The following is a 24,956-nucleotide window of genomic DNA, read 5'->3' as shown; positions in this document are numbered from 1 at the left end:
GACCATATATGAGAAACCCACAGCTAATATCATCCTCAATGGTGAAATACTGAAAGCCATCCCTCTAAGAACAGGAACCAGACAAGGATGCCCACTGTCACCACTCCTATTTAACATAGTACTGGAAGTCCTAGCCAGAGCAATCAGGCAAGAGAAAGAAATAAAAGGGATCCAAATTGGAAAGGAAGAAGTGAAACTGTCACTATTTGCAGATGACATCATTTTATATATAGAAAACCCCAAAGAATCCACCAGAAAACTTTTAGAAGTAATAAACGAATATGGTAAAGTTGCAGGATACAAAATCAACATACAAAAATCAGTTGCATTTTTGTACACTAACAACAAAGTAGCCGAAAGAGAAATTAAGAATACCATCCCATTTACAATTGCAACAAAAAGAATAAAATACCTAGGAATAAACTTAACCAAAGAGGTGAAAGATCTGTACACCGAAAACTATAAAACATTTCTGAAAGAAATTGAAGAAGACACAAAGAAATGGAAAGATATTCCGTGCTCTTGGATTGGAAGAATTAACATAGTTAAGATGTCCATACTTCCTAAAGCCATCTATAGATTCAATGCAATCCCTATCAAAGTTCCAACAACATTTTTCACAGAAATAGAACAAAGAATCCTAAAATTTATATGGAACAACAAAAGGACCCGAATAACTAAAGGAATCCTGAGAAAAAAGAACAAAGCTGGAGGTATCACACTCCCTGATTTCAAAATATACTACAAAGCTGTAGTAACCAAAACAGCATGGTACTGGCACAAAAACAGACACACAGATCAATGGAATAGAATCGAAAGCCCAGAAATAAACCCACACATCTATGGACAGCTAATCTTTGACAAAGGAGCCAAGAACATACAATGGGGAAAAGAAAGTCTCTTCAACAAATGGTGTTGGGAAAACTGGATAGCCATATGCAAAAAAATGAAAGTAGACCCTTACCTTACACCATACACAAAAATTAACTCCAAATGGATTAAAGACTTGAATGTAAGACCTGAAACTGTGAAACTTCTAGAAGAAAACATAGGCAGTACGCTCTTCGACATCAGTCTTAGCAACATCTTTTCAAACACCACGTCTAACCGGGCAAGAGAAACAATAGAAAAAATAAACAAATGGGACTACATCAAACTAAAAAGCTTCTGCACAGCAAAGGAAACCATCAACAAAACGAAAAGACAACCTAACAATTGGGAGAAGATATTTGCAAACCATACTTCTGATAAGGGCTTAATCTCCAAAATATATAAAGAACTCATGCATCTTACCAACAAAAAAACTACCAACCCAATTAAAAAATGGGCAAAGGACCTGAACAGACATTTCTCCAAAGATGATATACAGATGGCCAACAGACACATGAAAAGATGTTCAAAATCATTAACTATCAGAGAAATGCAAATCAAAACTACAATGAGATATCACCTCACGCCTGTCAGAATGGCTATAATTAACAAGACAGGAAACAACATGTGTTGGAGAGGATGTGGAGAGAAGGGAACTCTCATACACTGCTGGTGGGAGTGCAAAGTGGTGCAGCCACTATGGAAAACAGTATGGAGATTCCTCAAAAAATCAAGGATAGAACTACCATATGATCCAGCCATCCCACTGCTGGGTATTTATCCAAAGAACTTGAAAACACCAATTTGCAAAGGTACATGCACCCATGTGTTCATTGCAGCGTTATTCACAATAGCCAAGACTTGGAAGCAACCTAAGTGCCCATCAAGTGACGAATGGATAAAGAAGCTGTGGTATATATACACAATGGAATACTACTCAGCCATAAGAAATGATGAAATCCAGCCATTTGTGACATCATGGATGGACATTGAGGGTATAATGCAAAGTGAAATAAGTCAGAGGGAGAAGGTCAAATACCGTATGATTTCCTTCATTAAGTAGTAGTAGATAACAACAATAAACAAACACATAGGGAGAGAGATTGGATTGGTGGTTACCAGAGGGGAAGGGGGGAGGGAGGAGGGTGAAAGGGATAATTCGGTACATGTGTGTGGTGATGGGTTGTAATTAGTATTTTGGTGGTGAACATGATGTAATCTATGCAGAAATAGAAGTACAATGATGTACACCTGAAATTTTTACAATGTTATAAACCAATGTTACTGCAATAAACAAAAAATTAAAAAAAAAAAAAAAAAAAGTTTAGAAAGAAAATCACAGAATTAGAAATAGTGCCAGTCATAAAATAAGCAAAATGGAGAAACATGGTATTATAATATTGGAACGGAGAAGGATTTCCTAAGAATGATACCAAGGCCATAAAATATAAGGGGAAAGACAAACCCAACTACAATTTTGAACCTCTATTAGGCAAGAGGAGGAAAGAGTTCGATTGTAATGTAGAATACTCAAAGGTTTCTAACATCAATCCATAGATATTTTGGAGGAAGAAGAGAAGATGATCTCCAACAAAAGCTAGGAAAATGGGCAATAGTAATAAAGAGGAAATCGAAATAACAAAACTAAACATTGCTAAAACGTATGAATGGGTATTTGATTTTCTCTAATACTGTGAAAATATAAAATTTTTTAAGTAGACATAGCAAAGATTAAATGATCCATAATGCCAAGCATTGAAGGTGGCCTGGAGAAACTGACTCGCCTACACAATAGTGGAAGTATAATCGAGAAACTTTGCTGATGAGAAACTAGGCAACACGTACTAAAATTTAAAATACGCGTATTCTTTCACCCAGCAATTCTATTTCTAGGATTTTGCCTTTAAGCAAGAATAGTCATTAAAATATTGTTTATGTTAGCAGAAAAGTGGAAATAAATGCTCATCAATAATAGATTGATTTAATAAGCTACGATATATATCCACATGATGGGATACTATGCATAAGTAATTCATATGGATTTCTCATGATGTATTATATCCATTCTTTTTTTAATGAAAGCAATACATGAACATGGTGCAAAAACACATACTACAGAAGGGCTTATAGCAAAAAGTAACAGTCAACAACATCATTGCTTTAAAAACTCCATCCCACTTCCTAAATGCAACCTCTCGCAGCTCTTTCTGATTAGATTATTCTGGCAGTTGGCTTCTTAATTTTAAATAAAATATGTATACCATTATTTCTTGACTTATCTATTTAAGACATTATCAATAACTTCCTACTTTATAAAAGATGAAAACCCTGTTCCCTGTCTAATCCCAATTTTTTGATAATTTTACTTTCTAAATTGGCTGGTTCTGTAGCACTAAACAACACTTAAACCTCTGATTCCTATTACATAGACAGTATCTCAATTGTCGCTATAATATATGAAGTTATCTGTGCCCTATGCTTTCCAACATCTGTCCCCTCTACTGCCCAACCTCACGTCTTCTCTCACCTATTCATGTAAATACAGTGGCAACCTCTTCTGTATTTAAGTTTTCTGCACTGTGTCTATAAGTTTATTCTAAACATTTAAAATCAATAAATACAATGAATTTATTCTAAGTATGTAAATATGTTTCACTTATATAGCCAAGCCATATTCAAAACTTATATTTCCTTCTCAAGAGTTCAATGTCAAAACCTCTCATCTACTCCAGAAAAACCATTCCTAATGTGCAGATGGAATAAATTTTCTTCTCAAATACTATTCAAAATCATTCCAAATTTTAGTGTGCTAGAGATTTAAAGTATGCTTTTCTTATTTTCTATGTCCCTCCCACCCCTGGGAATTTCTATTTGCTTCTCTCCTGTAGAGAGAAACAAGCATTTTCTTTATCATTGTCACTAATATTATCCAGTTCCTCACTCATTTCATGCATTCCATACTTCTTCATGGACTCAAATAGCATATGAAGAAAAAACAATCTCATGCAAATAATGGATATTCTTTTTTGATGTCACACCAGAATTTGACGTATGGTAGCTTCTTAAACATCAGTCACAATGTGGAATCATGTGTCATATAAATGAATATTTTGTACTCTGTTACTTTAAAATCCATAAGTCTTTTACCCATGCAGAGTTTGTAACATCAGGCACTGGTCATTTGGAAAAGAGTGGCTTGCAGAGACATGCAGATCCTCCAAATGCTGACACATCTCATTATACAATATCAAAATAATCATATGGGTTAATATCACTACCGATCTCATCAGAAAAAATTTTGAGTACTTGGAAACTCTCAAGCTGGCAGAAGTGGATACAAGTTTTCCAAAACTCAAATTTTTACTTGAAAGCTCAAATTTTATCATTGGTAACAAATTCTATCAGTCGTTTCCATTGATTATAACACACTTCATTTTTAAGAAAGTGTGTGCCAAACACTCAAGTCTGAGTAGCCACAGTTTGTATGACAATCATTCTTTTGAAGTAAAAAAATTGGCCAGTTCAGCTCACAACTCAATTCTCATTGTACTTCAGAATGCAGGAGAAATGCTTCATGCACACATTTTGTCCGAGAGAATATTAAAACTACGTTTACTCAAGGGTAGATTTTTAATAAAATTAATATTTTTTAGTTCTTTATCAAGGATATTCTTAGGTAAAAAATGGCAGTTTTTGTGGTTTTGTTTTACTGAGAGTAGAAAACACAATGGCTACTAAGCGAATTTGATAACACAGCCTTGATTCATAAAGTCCTGGCAGTTTTACCCATCCCTGTTTTGCACCATCAGTGCAAATATCAACACAATAAAAAAGGCAAATAATGTCTTGGTATTATTATAGAGATAGTTTTGACTATTAGAATTCTCTGAAAGAGTATCAAGGACCCTCAGAATTCTACAGGCCACACTCTAAGAACCAATACTGTAGAGCCAACCCATGGAGTAAAAGACAGTAAGATATTTCCATTTAAATAATAGAGAAATACTCACCAACAAATTGACTTAAATCTAAATCTAGTCTTTTTCGATATGTGAAGTCTGGATCCATCCCATCTCTATGCAATACAATCTGAGATACACACTCATCAATTAATTTGAAGTATTGTTGTCTAAAACCAAGGAAAAGAGTAAAGTGTAACTTTCCATCAAGATAAAATACTTTTTTGGTCAACTTGATTTCAAGTTCAATAATTTACTATTATGTAGTTTCAACAGTCAATATAACAGATTTAACATGGGAGTAATAAAATACAATCCATCACTTTTCTTCTAATGATTTTAAGACAATTCTTTTTATAACTTTTAGCAAATGTAGTGTGCTTTAGAGATGATTTTCTTATAAAAGTCAGAACCGTGACAATTAGTAGGCAGTAAAAGAGAGATTAAGATGAAGTGATAAGTGATTAAAAGCAGCCCTCAGTAGAGATCATCAGCCTACCACTGTATTATCCTGAAATAGGTACCATTGACTCATTTTATTAACACGAACCAAATCCAATCTTTTCTAAAAAATTCTTTGGTGGGCTGGCCCGGTGGCACAGCAGTTAAGTGCATGCGGTCTGCTTTGGCAGCGGCCTGGGGTTCGCAGGTTCGGATCCTGGGCATGCACCGACGCACCACTTGTCAAGCCCTGCTGTGGTGGCGTCCCACACAAAGTGAAGGAAGATGAGCACAGATGTTAGCCCAGGGCCAATCTTCCTCAGCAAAAAAAGAGGAGGATTGGCCACAGATGTTGGCTCAGGGTTAATCTTCCTCATAAAAAAAAAAAATTCTTTGGAAGGTTCTTAAAACCATACAGTATCGTATTTTCAGTATGTTTGTGGAATCAAATTAAAAATTGATACTGTAAACTATATACAGTATCAAATGAATATTTCTTACTCAAAAACACTGGAAAAATTTAGTATAATAACAATGTTTGTCCAAAAATTAAAGTTTAACTAAAATCTCCAAACAAGGTTCATGTTGTCACCATAGTTGAGTTCAATCTACCTATGTCTGTAATAAGCTAAAGAACATCCTTTAAAACTCAAGCCAACAAATGTGAAAAATATCCGGAAGATTTTATACACAAAATCAAACTAAAGTGATAGACAGGGTGGGTACTACTCTAATGAGGTACAGTCCTCCATTCCCAACACCCTTCTGGGACTTATTTCTTCCTTCAGTGACTTTTTGTACACTTTTCCTCTCCACACCCTCCTCACCATGTATGTGATGGTGCCTCTAGCCACTTGGGCTTTCCTTCCCTATAAACTATGGCCTACTGCCCTTGACCTACCTACCTTACACCTAATAAACCATCCATTATGCTGAATAAAATTCACTATAGCTTAACATTAGCAAAGAAGACTAATGCTCACTGTCATAAAGACACTGCTTTTGGGTACAAAGCAAAAGCAAGAAGGTATTATCAACGCTTTTCTCAATTTTCTCAACTTCCTTCAAAGAAATAATCTCCATTCCCTAATAGTTGAGCCATAATAATAACATTTACACTTAAGGTACACAAATTGCGAACAAATTTACATCTATCACATTTGAAAATTGCGATGATACACTCTATTCCTTTTTTACTCTTATTCAATGTTATCCTAATGTTGTTTTAAGACGTTTTTTCTTGGTTTTTTTTGGTGAGGAAGAGCAGCCCTGATCTAACATCTGATGCCAATCTTCCTTTTTTTTTTTTTCTGAGGAAGATTGGCCCTGAGCTAACATCATGCCCATCTTCCTCTACTTTATATGGGATGCCACCACAGCATGGCTTGACAAGCGGTGTGTCAGTGTGCGCACGGGGTCTGAACCTGCGAATCCCGGGCCGCCGCAGCGGAGCACGCGCACTTAACCGCTGCGCCACCAGGGCGGCCCCTAAGACTTGTTTTAAACTAACAACACAAGCTATTTTGTGTCTCTTTTTTTGTCATTATTTCATTAAATATTTTCTCAAGTCCAGGATTCCCAATTATGAGCTCATATATAATGTAGCTAAAATTTCATGCAAAAATTCTTTCGGCAAGGCAATACTAGCAAAGAACAATGTACTTCTGGATTCTAGAAAGGTAAATGGAGAAAATAATCTCCCTAAGTGATATTGGTAAATTAGTGAATATGTCAGAGGATTATGTGAATAACCTAATTAAGAGGTGAATATAAATTATCATTACTTCACTGATAAAATATCATTTTTGTTGGAGGATATCTGAAATCATCTTTACTTTCTCTGTAGTATTTTTACCAAATACCAGAAATTACCTCCCATGCACACTCAGCTAGCATGAAATTTTGCACGTGGTAAGCCATTAATTAATTGTTACAGAAGTGAATTTGATCTTCTACTCCACCTCCGATTATCTTGCTGCATTTGATTTTTCTTCGTTGGCAGGGCTGTCTTTGACATATATTCTCCAATCACATTCCACTTCAGTAAAATTTCCTTTTGTTCCAAATGTGAAAGTGAGCAAAGATTCTAATTTTCCTATCCACTAATTCTTTTAAATGAGAATATTTTGCATTCTGTAATAAAACAATCTATTTATAAAAAACTGAATTATGTTTTTTAATATCAACATTAGTTTAAAATGTTCATTCAACAAAAAATGCTCAGATAATTGACTATTTCTGAAAAGGTAAAATCCAGATCCATCTACATAGTGAAACCAAAAAATGAACATAAAACCAAAAGAAAAAGATTCATAGAACTGTACACCAAAAAGAGTGACTTTTACTGTATGTATATAAAAAGCTAAATAAGTAAAAAATTGTTAAAATGAATGTATTTCAAAAATGTTCTGTAAGGGACCATAATTCTGACTCAATCTTGTAATAAAAGTATAATCTCTTTACAAGAATAAATAACAATAATAATAAACAACTATGAGGATTTTGGAACATGGGGAAAAACAGAATTTTATTAGTGAAAGAAAACATTAGAAAATAGCTTTCTCTTACCTTATAAAATAATCATTTCGAATCAGCAAAAGATGCTGAAGAATAGAAATAAAATATCCCTCTGCTTTGGTTTCCTTAACTGTGCTCCACACCATGTTGTAAACATCATATGCTTCAGTAAATTGATTAAGGAATATGTGGATTTATTTATCCTTTACACCGAACAATTGCAATAACATGACATAGAATCTGCTCAGAAGGTTTTAGAAGATTATTGTGTGTCATCCCTAAAATAGGCATCACGGATACTCAACATACAATAAAACACAGGTAGTGAGGATTGAGAGTAGGAGAAAAACTGTGTGTAAATGATGACTTGACCTAACACCTTCCAGCTTCTCCTCTACAATCGATTCCAACCAATCTGCCTCTCTTGAGCCCAGACGCTGCTGATTGCAAAGCAGTGGGCAGCTGGTTGTGAATACTGGGTTCTGGGGGTGTCCTGATGAAGAAAGCTGGCGCCAAGCATCACCTACCACGGAGAAGCCCTGGCGGACAGGAAGCTGGCAGATCTCTGGAAAACCACAGACATCTGCAGATCCACAGAGCTAACAAAGTCTCACATGAGTATGCACCCAAGGTGCAGGACAGGAGCTAACCAGCGGGCTGAGGCTACCCTATTCCTAACGCTGAAAAGCACTGGTGGTAGGGGAGGTGCCAAACATACAAAGAAAAAAGAATGGATTGTACACATACACATAAGCGTCTAACAGAATCCATTTGTAGGTTGTAACATCCATGTACATTATGTGTGTTTTTATGAAACACACTAAACTAATAAAATAAGAAAGGTTTAAAGGGATAATTAGGCACATGTGTGTGGTGATGGATTGTAATTAGTATTTGGGTGGTGAACATGAGAACATGACGTAATCCATGCAGAAGTAGAAATATAATGATGTACACCTGAAATTTATACGATGTTATAAACCAATGTTACCACAATAAAAAAAAATTATTAATTAAAAAGAAGGTTTATGCAAACATCCTTCTGATTCATCACTGTTTGATTTTATATTGTTTATATAGGAATGGCTTCAGAAGTTAAATATTTTAGGGAGTGTTAGTTGGTTGGTGGGGGTTTAGCAGTAATTTTACATGTTGACTAAACTTCAGAACTAGAGGATATTCAAGTTCAGCTCTAATATCTTCGAGGCGATGGGAGAATTCAATCAAATCTTCTTCCTTATGCTCATCAAAGACTTTAAGTTGGATATCCAGGCCATCATTTTTAATACGTTTTAAATTCTAGAGATGTTAAACAGAAATTATGAACAGTTTTGTTTTTAATAATGCAAAAAAATAATGAAAGACATATAAATAAACCAACCATTCAACTTGATTTACAGCATTCAAACATTTAAAGTGTTAAATAATACTCAATATATTTCAAAAACAGATTTGTATACTCAAGCCTTTTTTCCCCACAGATAAATTATTCTTGAAGGTAATTTATCTAAATTTCCCTCTACTCAAGTACTCCTCTAATTTAAATATTAATAAGGAGACTGAAGGGCACTTACCGGCAATATGTCTTTCAATCCACAACGCATAAATTCATTTCTGATGTGAAGCCTGAAGTCCAAATCATCAGGAGATGTAACAAGGGCATTGATGAGCTGCATACACGCTACCTACCAGACATTACACCGCGAAACTTAGAGGCGATTCCCAACATTAAAAAGAAGAGTACTAAAACTGAAATATCAAGTCTTTGTTCCAAGTATTATCAAATATCTTCCATTACAGGAAAATCTATTAAAGCAGTAATTTGTATGTAAAATATTTTGGTCAATTATAAATTATACAAGAAATATACTTTCAGTGGAGTTTTTAATTTTTTATTTATTTGGGAGTTCTCCAAGGAGAAGACAGATGGAGAAATATTAGGCAATAACATTCCATAAGAAAATTCACTCTAACCAAAAGTTAAGTTCTTGTCCAAAAATATCATTCCATACACACACAACATAAACCGAAAACATCCTAGTTGAACTATAAATCTCTATCGGATGAACAACACTTACCTAAAATAGGATAATAAAATAATTTTCCATTCATCAAGAGAAATCCAAAGTCCCAAAGACTTCAAAGTCAACAAGTGTCCTGAATCTAGGTAATGGGGTTTTTATAACCAAAAATTATATTATGAACACTATACAATTTCTAGGAGTTAATTTACCAGGCAGCGGTTCTTACTTCAGCAAAAATTAAAAATTACTGTATGTGATGTTTATTAAGAAGGGTATAAAGAAATAATATAGCTAACTAAATCCTTTAGTAAATACCTTAAATGATAAAAGTCAAAAATCTCTGTATTTTTCAGTTCATGTTTTACACTCCAACTTTCAACCTCTCCATTTTTTTCATCCCTGGCCGAAATTTATCTTTCATCACCTAAAATCCATATAATGGAAGCAAAAGAGATTGCCTCTAGAGAAGCAAAGTACTCTCTGTTGTTGATGATAATGTTATTTTTTGACGGCTACATTCTACCAAAGTCTAGCAAGAACGACCAGCGTACTGATCAATATGTTTAACGTCATGCTGTTTCCTAAATTGTCCTTTCTCCATCCCTTAAGGCAAGGTTTATACGAATTTAAAATGCCGTTTTTGGATTAAGACAACAATAGGGGTCTCAGTTGCCGCTGGTTGAAATATATTGCAATTGTTGTATTTGATATGTAAACACTAAAATCTGACCAGCATGCCTCTAGTGTCAAAATTTAAGACTGTTTAAAGTAGGGGTGGAAAATGTGCCAGAAGAGAGAGAGGGATAAGGAAAACATATCTAAAAGAAAAAATAAGAAAGAAAAACCTAGTCTCTCTTTCCAGTACATGTTCACTGAGCTGTAACCAGTTCATGTCAAAAAGTCAAGTTTAAAATGCTTTCTTTCCACTTCCTTGCCAGTCATTACTCAGTATCCTCAAATGTTTTTTTCTACAATACTATGTAATTTTAAAAGATCTCAAAGAGCATACAAATAATGTTTCTGTACGTTGAGAGAAATTAAATCAGTCTTAGTCACCAGGTTTCTGGAAAAGATAGAAATTATAGACAACTCAAAGAAAGCAGCAAAAATAATATGAAAATTAGCAGCAAATATCACCTAGATGGAAAGTAGATATGGTTATAACAATAGAAGCATGAAATTGAAGAGAAAGAAGGGAAAAGGATAACCCAAATTATTTCCAGGAAACATTCTAAAAGTCAATTCTCCATAAAAGGAAAAACAGAAAATTGATTTAAGTTGAAATAATGAATTTAGTTCTATAAAATTCCCTTCCCAGTTCAAAGGATAATTTGCCATTATCATGACTTATAACTATTCTGATTAATTTATATCATATAAACATGTATATCTATGAACATATACTAGTATACAGCAAAATGCATTGACTGTTTCCTCACCATAAAAAATTCTACAAGCAAGGTAAAGACCAAAGAGTTCCCTAGAGGTTTTTAACACACACATTGAGAAATATAGACCTGCTTTGTCACATGATTTCACACTAATATAGCATACCAGCAGAAGTGGGTGCCAATCTGGCATCTATGCTATATAATTCCCAAAGACAGTGAAAAATGCTCAGAAACTATAAAGTAAACAGGATATGTTGCCGACCCAAATGAAGATAAATATGTACAATGATAAAAAATATTTGTTGTTAGTGCCATCAAGTTGACTCCTACTCCTAGCAACCCTGCGTACTGTAGAGCAGAACCCTGCCTGGTCCTTATCGTCTCACTTACCGTGCTATATCAGACAACGCTTCGCTGCTATTCACAGGCTTTTCATGGCTGTTGTTTTTGGTGGTCAGGTCCTTCTTCCCAGTCTGTCTTAGTCTGGAAGCTCCGCTGAAACCTGTCCACTATGGGTGACCCTGCTGGTATTTGAAATACCATTGGCTTGGCCTTCAGCATCACAACAACATGCAGTCACCACAGTATGATAACCAACAGACGGGTGGTGTGGTTCCTGACAAGGAAAAGAACCTGGGCTGCAGTGGTGAGAGTGCCAAATCTTAACCACTAGACCACCAAGGCTGGCTGATAAAAACCATACTAGGTACTGTAAGAGGGATGGTATATAATGGAAATATGGAGACACTAAATAAAAACAAGGACAGCTGAGTAACAGTACTGACTCTTAAGAATAAGGAGGTAACCTGAGGAAAAGGAGGACCTGGATGTTCTAAGCAGAGGAACTAACATGTTCAAAGACATGGGCCCTTTTGTTGAATTATAAGGAATTCAGATCTCCCGAGCAGTTTGTGACGGTGGGAAGAAGAGAGCAGGGGAAGGAGTCAATAGAGATGAGGCACAGCTTTGTGTGCCAAGTCAGAAAATTCAGATTCAACTAGAAACAAGGGAAATCATAAAGGATTTTATGCAAGGAGAGGCCATAATAGAGGCAAAAGATACAAGTTAAGAAGCTACTGTAGAAGTAACTTTGGTGGGCAATGAGGAGGACTTGAACAACATTTGAAACATAAAGAAAAACCGAAAGAATTTGATGGCTGGATGGACATGGGGTTGGGGTTGAGGTAGAAGAAAAGAATTTACAGGAGTCTTCCTACCTTTGCTGTTCAACTAGATAGGAGGTAGTACCATTAACAGAGATATAAAATGCGAGGAGAGAAACAAGTATTAAAGGAGAATTGGACAAATCCTGCCTTTAGAATTCTGAGATTAAAATGTACATTAGGAATCATTCATTCATTTAAAAAAAATTAGTTATTGAGTACCTACCCTGTGTCAGCTGGGGATATTAACAGAAACTCAAGGAAATAACGAGAGTGAGATGTTCATCATAAAGAATTAATGACCATGCTCAGCTTGATGTTCCCAAAATGTAGCATATGATCTCTATTCATTTGCATTATGTCATACTAATTGTTTCAATAGCATGACAAGAGCTACCTCTTTCTGGAACTGAAGAGGGTAAGAAAACAAAGAGCTTCTGCCCTCCTGGGAGCATCCTAAGTTAACCCTAAGGTTCTAACTTTGGGCATCAGACTGCAGTTCACTCACTCTGTTTACCAGTTCATGCGTTCCATTCCTCAAAGCCTATTTATTGGTGCCCACCAAGCACCAAGACACTGTTCTTATTGCTAGGGAGACAGCTATGGAAAAAGATAGAAATCGCTATTAGAGAAAGGGGAGTCAAGATTGACTCCAAGGTTTTTGGCCTGGGCAATTCAAAGGATGAAACTACCATCTATGAGGATGGGAAAGACCATGAGAGAAACAGACTTGGGAAGAAAGATCAGGACTTCGCTTTTGGAGACGTTAAGTTGGAAATATCTATTGGTGATCCTCACCAAATAAAGTGGAGAAGGAAATTGGACATAGGAGACTCCAGTTCAAGAAAGAGATTACCACGGCAATAGTATGTAAATACCAAGATCTTAGATGGAATCATCTCAGGAGTAGTAGAGAGAAAAGTGGAGGTACAAGAACTGATCAGGGTATTTCCATTGTAGGTTTTGATTTGTAGGCTGGGGAAATAAAAGCCATTAGTGAGGTAGAAGAAAAACAAGGAGATTGTGATATCCTAGAAATATAGGAAGAAAGTATCTCAACAGAGAGAGTGATCAACTGTGTCAAATGCTCCAATAGGTCAAATAAGATGACTAGTCAGTTACCAGTGCATTTGGCAAATTGGTGACTTAACAAGAACAGTTTCTACACAGGGACACAGTTGCTGTTCCACAGGGAAAAACACTTACCTTCTCACGTGTACCATATGCAACCAGTAAACAAAAGTGTACAATTAAAATTGGCTCTAAAATATTTTCCTCTTTGCTTCAAATGCATCTTTATACTTTAGAAATACTGCTGATTAACCTTTGGTTTAAACAAAGTTTATATGTAAGATTCTTATCTTGAGGTGTTAGATAATGGACTCAATTCTAAAGATTTGAAAAGCAAATACTGTAAGTTCATTTTGTTACCCTTGTCCCAATTATCAAAAAGGAGCTGTACATGATAAAAGGTATTTTTAACATAACGTCTAGCTGGAAGGGTGAGTGTGTGGGTGGGTGGGTGTGCGTGTGTGTGTGTATGCGCGTGTGTGCACGCGCGCGCGTGCTCGCATGCCTGTCCATCTAGGATTTAGGATAGTTGAGGATTTCCTCAAGAGCAACAACAGACTGAAGATGCACTACAAGGACTGAGACTAGCAAAGCCCACACAGTCAAAGATTAGGAAAATGAGCAGCCAAAACAGTAATTACACTAGTGGGACAAATGTCAGCCATGTCATAAACTAGAAGGTAAAGACACATAGCAGGGAACAAAGTAGATAAACTGTAAATAGAAATCTCAAAGATATTCAATATGAGGGATAGAGCTGGTCAAAGGCAATCTTAAGAACGAGACAAATGATCAAAGGAAAATCATTAGAAGTAGAAAGAGGTTAAACAGCAAGACAAAGGAGCGTGCCAGAATCTATATCACTTAATCAGCAAAGTTAGCTTTCTGTCCTTGAAAATAAGGTAGACGCTTTCTTCATATGTGAATACATGTCACCTAAATTCCCTCAAGTACACTATTTATTGCTATCTCTATCCTCAACACAAATATGAGAAAAAACAAACACTGTATGCATTTTTAACCTTGGTTTCTGACCCTTTTTGGACAAACAAGTTTAAGCAAAAAATTCAAGTACACTAACAGGTGTGATGCCTGAGGCCCAGCCACAAGGTCTGCCCGATTTTTTCAAAGGCCACTAGAGCAGATGCTTCCTGCATGACTGTGCTGAAGAAATTGAGTAGGTATCTAACAATCAGCAAAAGCAAGTATTCTTTAGAAAGTTCACTCTGGTCACTATGTTCACCCTGAATATAAGTAGATGCTTTTACAAATAAAATGATGGCTACACTGCACTGAAAACATATCAGCTTCATAAGCTAACTTCAGATTGGAAACAAGTACCAGTAAAGTACTTAAAAATTCTATCAGAATCTACAAATACTTATTATCTGGGCCTGGAAGATATAGTTTAGACTGCTATTCATCTTCCCTACCTCATAGCAAAAATCATCTGTCTCTCTTTGCACACTCAGATTTCACATTTATCGAGTTAAAATGAGTAAATGATGCTTACAGAGAAATATTTTGCCTCCAGTGCAAATAAAGAAACACCAAAGAATTTTAAAAGCACATGCATTAATTCAGAATGAAAACTAGAGTACATTATGTAGACACAGAAATCGTAAAGTATATCAGCAAATATAACGTCTAAAATTTTATTTATACTTTCAATTAAATGTTCTGTAAATGACAGATACAGTAAGAGAACAAGGCAGAGCTTGAGGTAACTACATATATTCCATACAGATTCAGAGAAATAAATTGCAGGATTCAAGAAGCTATAATGCATATGGAGAGGAATACTGGAAACCACACTTAGATTTTTAAATATTTATTCAGACATTCCCCTTGAGACATCATTAATTTCTTCTGTGTCCTCCGATGCATTTTGTTGAAACTCTTAGTATTGCTATTTTCACATGAAATATTAGCTAGCTTTAAATTCCTGAGTATAAGCTTCTTAAGGGCAGGAGTGTATTTCATTCATCTTTATAGTTCTAATATCTAGAGTAACCCAGTTCACAGCAGTCAATGAATAATTAACTAATTGACTGGTTAATTATGAAACTTTGCAGGTACCTTTAAGGCATGAGTTCAGTTTATCTTTCTGGAGGTCTATTGTAACATAAGTGAAGAAATGCATTATGTAGACTCAGAAAATTGGCAGTATATTCTAGACAAATATGTGAACCCCTAGTTTCTACTTAGGTGTGCTCCATATAACAATGAGTTCACATTAGGATGTTATTTTACTGTTTCTGTTTCTTTAATCTCTATTAGTTTAATGGCATATTATTTACCATTCCATTTTACTATGTTTAACATTTTGATTTCTACTGATATAGTAATCCTACTGATGCAAACCTTAGTAAAACTAGCAGCCAAAACAGAGAGGTACTAAAACAGACTGATCTCTGCATCCTTCTGGAATGCCCCAACACAATTGTCCTAAAAATAAACTTCGGCTATACTCTGTATTCTTCATTTGGTCCTTCACTAAATATGAGAACAACTTATTTGAAATTGAAAATAACTTTATTAACAATGAGTTTTTGGTGAGGGAGGAGATACTTGAAACAAAAAAAATAGTAAATCAAGATGACTATTCATTACAGGAAGACCTTTATTTGGTTTGGGGCAAAATTAAACTTGGGTACATTTTGAGGATTTAAGGGGTAAGGCAAACAAAAACCATCATAAGCAAATTAACTTGGCTAAATCCAGAAATGCATTTTAACCTATGATTTCTTTCAATGTCATATTTGTCAATTATTGCCCAACAACAAATTTCCAAATACAATGATAACAACTCAATTAAAAGTGATTTTTTCCTACTCTGTTTTTAATATTTTAATGAATTTAAACTACTTATGTAATGGGAAAAAATTCTCAATTTTTTTAATTAAAAAAACACCATTTTGGGGGCCGGCCTGGTGGTGTAGTGGTTAAGTTCACGAGCTCCGCTGCGGCAGCCCAGGGTTCACAGGTTCAGATCCTGGGCGCAGACCTATGCACTGCTTATCAAGCCATGCTGTGACAGGCGTCCCACATATAAAATAGAGGCAGATGGGCACAGCTGTTGCCTCAGGCCTAATCTTCCTCACCAAAAAATAAACGAATAATAAAAACCCACCGTTTTTTTCCTACTTTCTGAGACATGGGAAAGTGTGCGCCAATCAAATTTTCAAAGATCTATTCTGCCATTGAACTCAGTGAAATCCAGAGATTGAAGAAAGGCTTTCAGGCAGCCATGTGAATGCAACTCTTCATCTTTGACTGCAGGGAGTATAAATGAGCAACAGCCCCAGCCACTGCCCTCTGAAATCCATCACAATATTTGAGCTGAAGCCAGACTTCCTATGGGCTATTCTCAGCCAACGTCTGAACACAGCAAACATACTAAAACGGGCCTGATCCTGGTACACACGGGACTCGCTCAAGGATTCCCCAACCATCTTGCCAAAGTTCTGGAACTGCCTGGCAGCCTAAGACACTTCCATCCAACATTCCTTCCTTCCCTCTCTATCTCACCTGAGGTCAGATCCGCATTAAGTTTGACATCTCCCAGCCTCCCCCAACTCCCTCTCCAGGTTCCCTCTTAGGCATTTCCCTTCGTCCCTTGCACATCAAATCTCTTGCTCTCAGAGAACCCAGTTCACACAGCCTTGTTCCACAAGCAAGTTTCAGCAAGAGCATCATTTTCAAACTGTCTGATTCATAAGTATTATAAATGAAACTTCATATCAGACATTTTTACTTTGTCTTATTGTTCTCTAATTGTGACCACTCTCTGCACTTTAATATGTAACCATGAGATACTTGTTAAGACCATGCGCATGCCAGATACCTGAATGTGTTTGGAACACAATTTTCCTCTAGTAACAGTTTCAGAGACCAAAGGCTTGGATTATATTCCTGGCTTTTGCTTCTTTGGAAAATATATTCCAGGGTAAGAAAATATCCACCATAGGAATCTTAGAAGGACATACCAACCACCTCTGTCCACGGATTCTAGTAGGATATGTCTACCACCCCTGTCCACTGTTTCATCAACATTATCACTAGATCTTAAGAAGCCTAAAGATATGATGGCTGCACAGCAATGAGAATATACTCCATGCCACTGAACTGTATACTTAAGAATAACTGAACAATAGACTAAAAAACAGTGAAAATGGTAAATTTTATGTTATGTATATTTTACCAGGGAAAAAAAAAAAAAGTAAAGAGAACAATGGCTATGTATTTCAATTAGTGGGTAAAGAAATTATAAGACTTTTTACTAGGTAATAGTAAAAGTAAGTGGTTCACAGAAGCACAGCATAAACCTAACTATCAGTATCTAAAAAATATACTAAATCAAATTTTGAGAAACCTGGAGGCAATTAAATAAAAAGATTTAACTATATTTTAAGTGATGAATCTCAGAAAATAAGGTTACTATACGTTCACGTCAAAGCATCAAAGACAAGCGCACAGTCATCTTGCCCCTCTGAAAACAAGCTTCCCTCTCTCTTCCTTATTCATGTTGGCTCTCTGAAGGAACCAGGTCTCCTTCTTTCTAACTAAGAGACTTTGGAAAAATGTTTTCCCTTTAGTCAGTAACTAATGTAGAAAAAACACACTATGGTATCACATTAACCAAAATTAATGAAGGTTTGATCCATCCAAGCTATATCAAGGTGCAATGAATTACAGGAACAACACTAGGAGCATCAGACTGAAGGAAAAGTCAAGAAGGTGATAAGAGGAGGTTGAGTGGTTTGCTCCCTGTTGCAAGACAATTCTCCCTGGGTCGCTTACATTTCTGTATTGCAGGTAGAGATATTGATAGCCTTTCTGCATGATCTTTACAAGGATGTTTGGATAGCAAACAACCTTGGAAGACAGGGACAGCGTCTCCCCTCCAGAGCAAAGGGCAAGCAGACTTACAGCCCATTATAAAGATTCAGCTTCTCTAAGCTCCAAGTGCCTCTCCTACGGCACAACCTGCCATCTCTGCTATGTCTTCAGACAGTCCCTCCAAAAACAAGGACTGGGTTCAATGAACTGAGAATCCTAAAGTTTATCAGTCAGCTGGGAGGCCACATTAAAAGCACTGTCACCTGGTAGCCCCCAACTGATAAAGGTATCAATTGGGGGACCCCAATAACTATAAACAACACTTTCCTTCCAGGAACACCATGCGCACACTCAAGATTACATATCTTGTGCAGAAGCCGGGCATTAACTTGTCTCTCTCTCTAAACACACCACAACTTGCACCTTAGAGGTGGTCATAAGAGATGTTCAAATGTTTAACGAAATACTACTGGTACACCATGCAGCCCTCAGACAACCATGGAGATCTCTCTAAACTCAGGCTATCCTCGGTTACTCTATGGAGCTTCCTGGAGGGAAACTGACTCATTATGTATATGCACCCTACCGGGAGTAATCCCTAGGACAGGAGTCACCCAATTAGAAAAGGTGGTAAGAAATGTGTCCCTGATTTTACCTGAAGCGATCAATGACACCACATCAGCCCTGGAGGCACTCAGGTCACCTTCAACTCGCTGGCCAGGGTTGCCATGGATGAGAGAATTGCCCTAGACTTCCTCCTTGCTGAAGAAGGGGAAGTCTGAACAATCATTAACACATCATTCTGTACCTGAATTAATACCTCATTAATAAATGGAAAGATCAATACAAAAAACTAAGAAGACAGCCTCTTGGCATTCTAAGGTAGACCCTGATGGTCTATGGGCTTTGTTCAGCTGACTGGATCTGGGACCTGGCAGGCATGACTGAGATCCATACTGCAGGTTGGCTTCAACCTGCTGCCTGGAGTCCTGCTGACCAGTAGACTTAATTAAATACTCTATGAGACAAACTGAGATTTCGTCATAGCCTGTATCCATCAGAGTACTTGCTGCTCATGAGATAAGAGTTGTATTCCCTTAGTTCAGTTTCTCTCCTGAAACACAACCCACTGCAACTGGAAATTGGGGCTCATACAAAGCTGATCCTCAAGCTACTGCCACTGCTGTGCGTAAATAAAGCCGTTGTTTTTGACCTAGGAGTTCATGTCTTCTGACAGCACTCATAAAATGTGGCAGACTACCATGTTAGTTTGTAAGTGGTGTAAAATCACGGACCCTTCATGTTCTTGACACATCCCAGCCACAAGTTCAAGGGGACTGGATCAGGAAGACACTACAGGAAAGGGAAGGTGCAGCACGCTGTCACCGCATGTCTGAGGACATATACACAGAGGACACACACACAGAAGCAAAGGCAAACATCCACCGAAAAGACTCTAGGATTCCCACACTTTGATTCCCTTCCTGACAAAAATCTACCACAATTCCATCAGCCCTATGACCAAGAGCAAAGGTTTCAACAAACTCTTTAGAACCTAGATAATGCTTCTGATACGCTAGCAAAGTATGGCTTTAATGAGAGAAGAAAGAAGACACACATTGAAAGGAAAAAAAAAAAAGAAAGGGGAGAGAAATGAAAGTAATATATAAAATCTAAGTGCGGCAGAAACTAGAGATTCGTTCACCCACACTTATCCCAACCCTCTTCTACTAAGGAAGACCCGGCCAACATGCGAGGATGATCACACACATGAAGCCTGGACCCTGTGATGGGGGGTTCAATGCAGTGGCAGAAGCTCAGTTGTCCGACCTAAGTGGCTCGGCTGCTGGCCAGAGATGTTGGGAGTGGTGTTTCCATTAGAACATTCCTGGGTGTGGTCTGGCATTTCTTCCTCTGCATTACTTCTGGCTATACACTATCCCCATGTGGTTTCCTGGGCCTGCCAGAAATTCTGTAAGCTACCATTTCCTGCTTAAATTACCCAGAGTGGATAATGTTGCTTGAAGATAACAACCTCTGTCTGATACACTTGAGAAAAGAAAGGAATGTACATTTATTTTAAGTCCCATAGTTACATTTGTACTTTCTTTCCTGATAGTAAGACTCTCTGAGACCTGAGAATAATTTAATTTTATTTCTGGTACTCAGTTTTTCACTTTCTTACGATACTATATGTGGGAGGGCAAAGTATGCTCAATTCCACCACAATCACAGACAGTCAAATTTTCTTCATTATTATTATCAGACTCAAGAAAATCAAACAATCCTTCTTTAAAAAGTACTTTGTTATAAATATGCTCTGCAGTAACAGAGCAATGAGGAGGGGCCAGCCCAGTGGCGCAGCGGTTAGGTGTGCATGCTCCACTGCACCGGCCCAGGGTTCGCCGGTTCAGATCCCGGGCGCGCACCGACGCACTGCTTGTCAAGCCATGCTGTGGCGGCGTCCCATATAAAGTGGAGGAAGATGGTCACGGATGTTAGCTCAGGGCCAGTCTTCCTCAGCAAAAAGAGGAGGATTGGCAGATGTTAGCTCAGGGCCGATTTTCCTCACAAAAAAAAAAAAAAGAGCAATGAGGATATTTTTTAAATTTTACTATCTCCCATTTTCTCCAATTTAAAACCAAACAATTGGTTTCTATTTTATTCAGTGACAAACAAGTTTTATTTTTAATCTGATGATTTGCTAATATCACTCAGACTAGTACCTTTTAATAAATGCAAATTATATAGCTAATGGAGTAAAATAGGCACTTAGTGCAATAGCTTTATAGGAAATTGATAACCAGCTAGCTCTAAAAGATACTTTATTTGAGAAAATTCAGAAACACCCAGAGAGGAAAGCATTTTTAGATATTCCTACATGTTGCTTGATCATTTTAAAGGAAACAGAGCACAATCAGCCATCTCAGAAAAGAGAAATCTACTTGTTTTTTTCCTCCTAAGTTAGTTATTTGGAAAACAGCACCTTTATTCTTAACTTAAGCTTACCACCTGCTAGCTATTTCACACATTAGGCTTAATAATTATGAGAAACCTTCATTAAAGAGTAAAAATCCACAACAAAATGATTGAGTAGGGAAAAATAAGGTTTAACAATTCTTCCCATCTCCATTCTTAATGAAGAGCACACAAATTTAACCTGAACTTATCAGAAAAATGAGAAAGAAATGAATTTAAATGATGCTAAAATAATCTTTAACTTCTCAATGAAATTAAACTTTAAAAACTATGTCAAGAAATTTTTGTGTTTTTAAGACATCAAAAAATAACAACACTACTAACCATAACAGAAAATATAATTACTTACAACTAAGGCAATTAGTTTCATAAAGGCAAATATAATCAGCCACCTATACCTTGGTAAAAATTTCTCAAGAATTGAATCAAATACATGACCTCCACAACTATCAAAGGAAGTTGCTGCCAGCCCTCCTCTCCATCCCTATTCCTTAACATAAATATAGCAGATAAGTAGTTGTTAGAAAGGATCTCCACAAATATTCATAACAGCATTATTCATAATGGCCAAAAAGCATAAACAACTCACATGTCCACCAACTGATGACTGATAAACAAAATGTGGTATATCCATACAATAGAATAATATTTGACAACAAAAAATAAATGAAGTTCTGATACACACAACATGGATGAACCTTGAAAGTATTATGTTAAGGGAACACAGCCAGTCAGAAAAGATCACATATTGCATTTTATGATTTCATTTATATCAAATGTCCAAAATATGAAAGTTTATAGAAATAAAGCAGATTAATGGTTGCCTACAGCTAGAGGGAATGAGGGTTATTCCAGGGTGACAGCTAAGGGGTGAGGAGTTTCTTTTAGGGTGATGAAAATATTCTAAAATTGATTGTGGTGAAGGTCACACAACTCTAAATATACACAAAAAACACTGAATTGCACACCTTAAATGGGTAGATTTTCTATGTGAATTTTATCTCATTAAAACTATTAAAAAGTCATTTCAAAATTATATCAAATCTTTAAATAGATATTTTTCAATTTCTTCAAGTTTTAACGTCTCCTATAGAATAGTAATCTTAATTCCCAATTTTTAATTGATAGTTCTCTTTCGGAGAATTCTACAGACTTTTACCAGCAAAATACAAATTTTTTGGAACTATAAAAATCTTTTTTCCATAACATAGCACCTTCAGTTAAAACAGAGTAACTACCCATAATAGAAATGACTAAATCTACCAAAGAATTTTTTTGATACGTGTTGTTTGCCTTCAAGTTCATATGGTAATCAATTAAAGTTTTAAAAGATCAGATAGATTTACCTTCATATCTAGTAGCCAAAACAAATTTAATATGCCAAATAACCAAGAATTGTAAGGTAATAGTCAAACTTTCCAATTAATGAGTCAATCATGTCATTTACCTAGGCAAAACTTGCCTTTGTTCTTAACTAGCCATTCTTTACCCCTTCCCTTACGACTTTAAAACATCAAGTGATTTAACACTGCTGTAAACAAAATTGGGACCCCAGTTTTACCAAGGTTTTTTAAACTTTTTATTTTGAAATAATTATCTATTCATAGGAAGTTGCCAAAAAAAAAAAAAAAAAAAGTGCAGGTAGGTCCTGAGTACTCTTCACACAATTCCTCTCAGTGTTAACATCTTGCATAATTATAGTAAAACACCAAAACCAGGAAACTGAAATTGGTACAATCCACAGAGTTTACTCAGATTTTACCAGTTTTACACTCATTTGTGTGTGCATGTACAGTTCTATGCAATTTCATCACACATATAGATTTGTAACCACGATCACAATCAAGACACAGAACTGTTTCGTCACACAAGACTCCCTCCTGCTATTTATTTACAGCCACACCCAACACTTTCCCAGACCCCATCCTAAACCTTTGGCAACTAGTAAACTGTTCTACATCTCTGTAACTTGGTTCTTTCAAGAATGTTATATAAATGGAATCATACACTTTGTAACCTTTCAAGATTGACATTTTTCAATCAAGACAATTTTCTCTGGAAAAGTCATGCAAGTTGTTGCATGTTATCAATAGTAGTTCATTCCTTTTTGTTGCTGAGTAGTATTCCGTGGTAAGGGTGTACCACCGTTTAACTATTCACCCATTGAAGAACATCTGGGCTGTTTCCAGTTTGGGGCTATGATGACAAATAAAGCTGCTATAAAAACTTGTGTATGGGTTTTTGTGTGAACATCAACTTCTCATTAATCTGGGATAAGTGTTCAAGAGTGTAATTGCTAGGTTGTATAGTTAAATAACAATTTTAATAGCAACACTGATAATGTTTCTGAAAAAAATGAAGATCACCTTCAATCTCCACTCTCCACTGACTTTGTTTTTTTAATTTAACAAAATTACTTTTTAAAGCTAGCATTTACTCAACACTTATGCTAATGAACCAAGCACTGTACTATGCATTTTAAATACATTATCCTGTGTAATCCCTGCATCAACAATGAGCTAGGCACTGCTATTATTGCCATCTTACAATGGAGAAAACTGAAGTATAGAGATTTGGGAACTGATCCAGAGTCACAAAGCTAGGATGTGAAGAGCTGGGACTTAAATTCAATGCTGCCTGACTCAGAAGTCTATTCAGCACAAGACATTACCTCCCACTCCTGTAACACATGTGTGACTAAATACAAAAAGTATATATTAGTAAAAAAACTATTTAGGGGATAAGGTTTATATGTGACTATTATATTTCATAAAAGAGATTTTAAAAATTAGACATGATCTCTAATATACTGCACAAATAGCCAAAATTAATCTAATAACCTACTGGAATTTGCACAAATACTATATAAAGAAAAGGTAACATGAGTACTAGAGGAAAATTCAGATAAAGTGATTGTTCAGCTTTTCTCTACAAAGTTTCTTTTAGGTTTACTCTTCATTAGTCCTGTGGCAAAAAGGAAATCTGGGGCTGGACGAGAAAGGAGGAGAAGGGAAATGAGGGTAATGGTTGATGAATTAAAAGACCCCCAGCATGGGGCCGGCCTGGTGGCACAAGCGGTTAAGTGCGCGTGCTCTGCTGCGGCGGCCCGGGGTTCGCCGGTTCAGATCCTGGCGCGCACCGACACACTGCTGGGCAAGCAATGCTGTGGCGGCATCCCATATAAAGTGGAGGAAGATGGGCATGGAGCCCAGGGCCAGTCTTCCTCAGCAAAAAGAGGAGGATCAGCAGATGTTAGCTCAGGGCCGATTCTCCTCACCAAAAAAAAAAAAAAAAGACCCCAGCACAACAAGCAAGCGAATGAGCCAAGTCAGTGTCAGAGGTGGCCGAAACATCCCAGATGAGTAAGGAGGGGCTCTTCTCCAGAAGCTCCAGTAACCAGACCCATGCAATAGGGACCATATACTCAGATCTCCAAGCCTGCCTACTGCCCAGAGAAACAAATCACAAGAGAGTTCCTCACTAGCCATTCACAAACACTGTCATCAGAAACATCATACTCACAAACACTGTCCACAGAAATGTCATAATAAATCTATTAATTTGATAGTCCCTAACATTTTCTGATTTGGTCAAATACCATCTGTTTATTTTTTTTTAATTTAACACTAAGATTTGGCTTTTCTATTCCTACCACAATGAGAAACAATAAAATGGCCAAGCTACACAGAGATTTAAAAT

The 24,956-nt window shown here is 36.5% G+C and overlaps 1 protein-coding gene across 2 annotated transcripts in view; it reads right to left on the bottom strand.

Annotated features, from left to right (window-relative positions):
- The window catches only part of DIAPH3 (diaphanous related formin 3), a 480,740-nt gene that overhangs the window by 306,804 nt on the left and 148,980 nt on the right, over nt 1–24,956 (bottom strand). For both annotated transcript variants that reach the window (XM_004433600.3, XM_087436004.1), the window contains 4 exons: nt 9,362–9,472; nt 8,968–9,086; nt 7,839–7,955; nt 4,881–4,999 (listed from right to left, as the gene is read on the bottom strand). In XM_004433600.3, the coding sequence (XP_004433657.2) occupies nt 4,881–4,999; nt 7,839–7,955; nt 8,968–9,086; nt 9,362–9,472 (466 nt within the window). The remainder of the gene's footprint in view (nt 1–4,880; nt 5,000–7,838; nt 7,956–8,967; nt 9,087–9,361; nt 9,473–24,956) is intronic.

This window comes from Ceratotherium simum, chromosome 10, assembly GCF_057802395.1.
Source record: "Ceratotherium simum simum isolate JZ-2026a chromosome 10, ASM5780239v1, whole genome shotgun sequence".
NCBI classification, from domain to species: Eukaryota; Metazoa; Chordata; class Mammalia; order Perissodactyla; family Rhinocerotidae; genus Ceratotherium; species Ceratotherium simum.
Note: the sequence above shows the minus strand (reverse complement) of the source record. Positions and strands in the feature narration are given on the sequence as shown.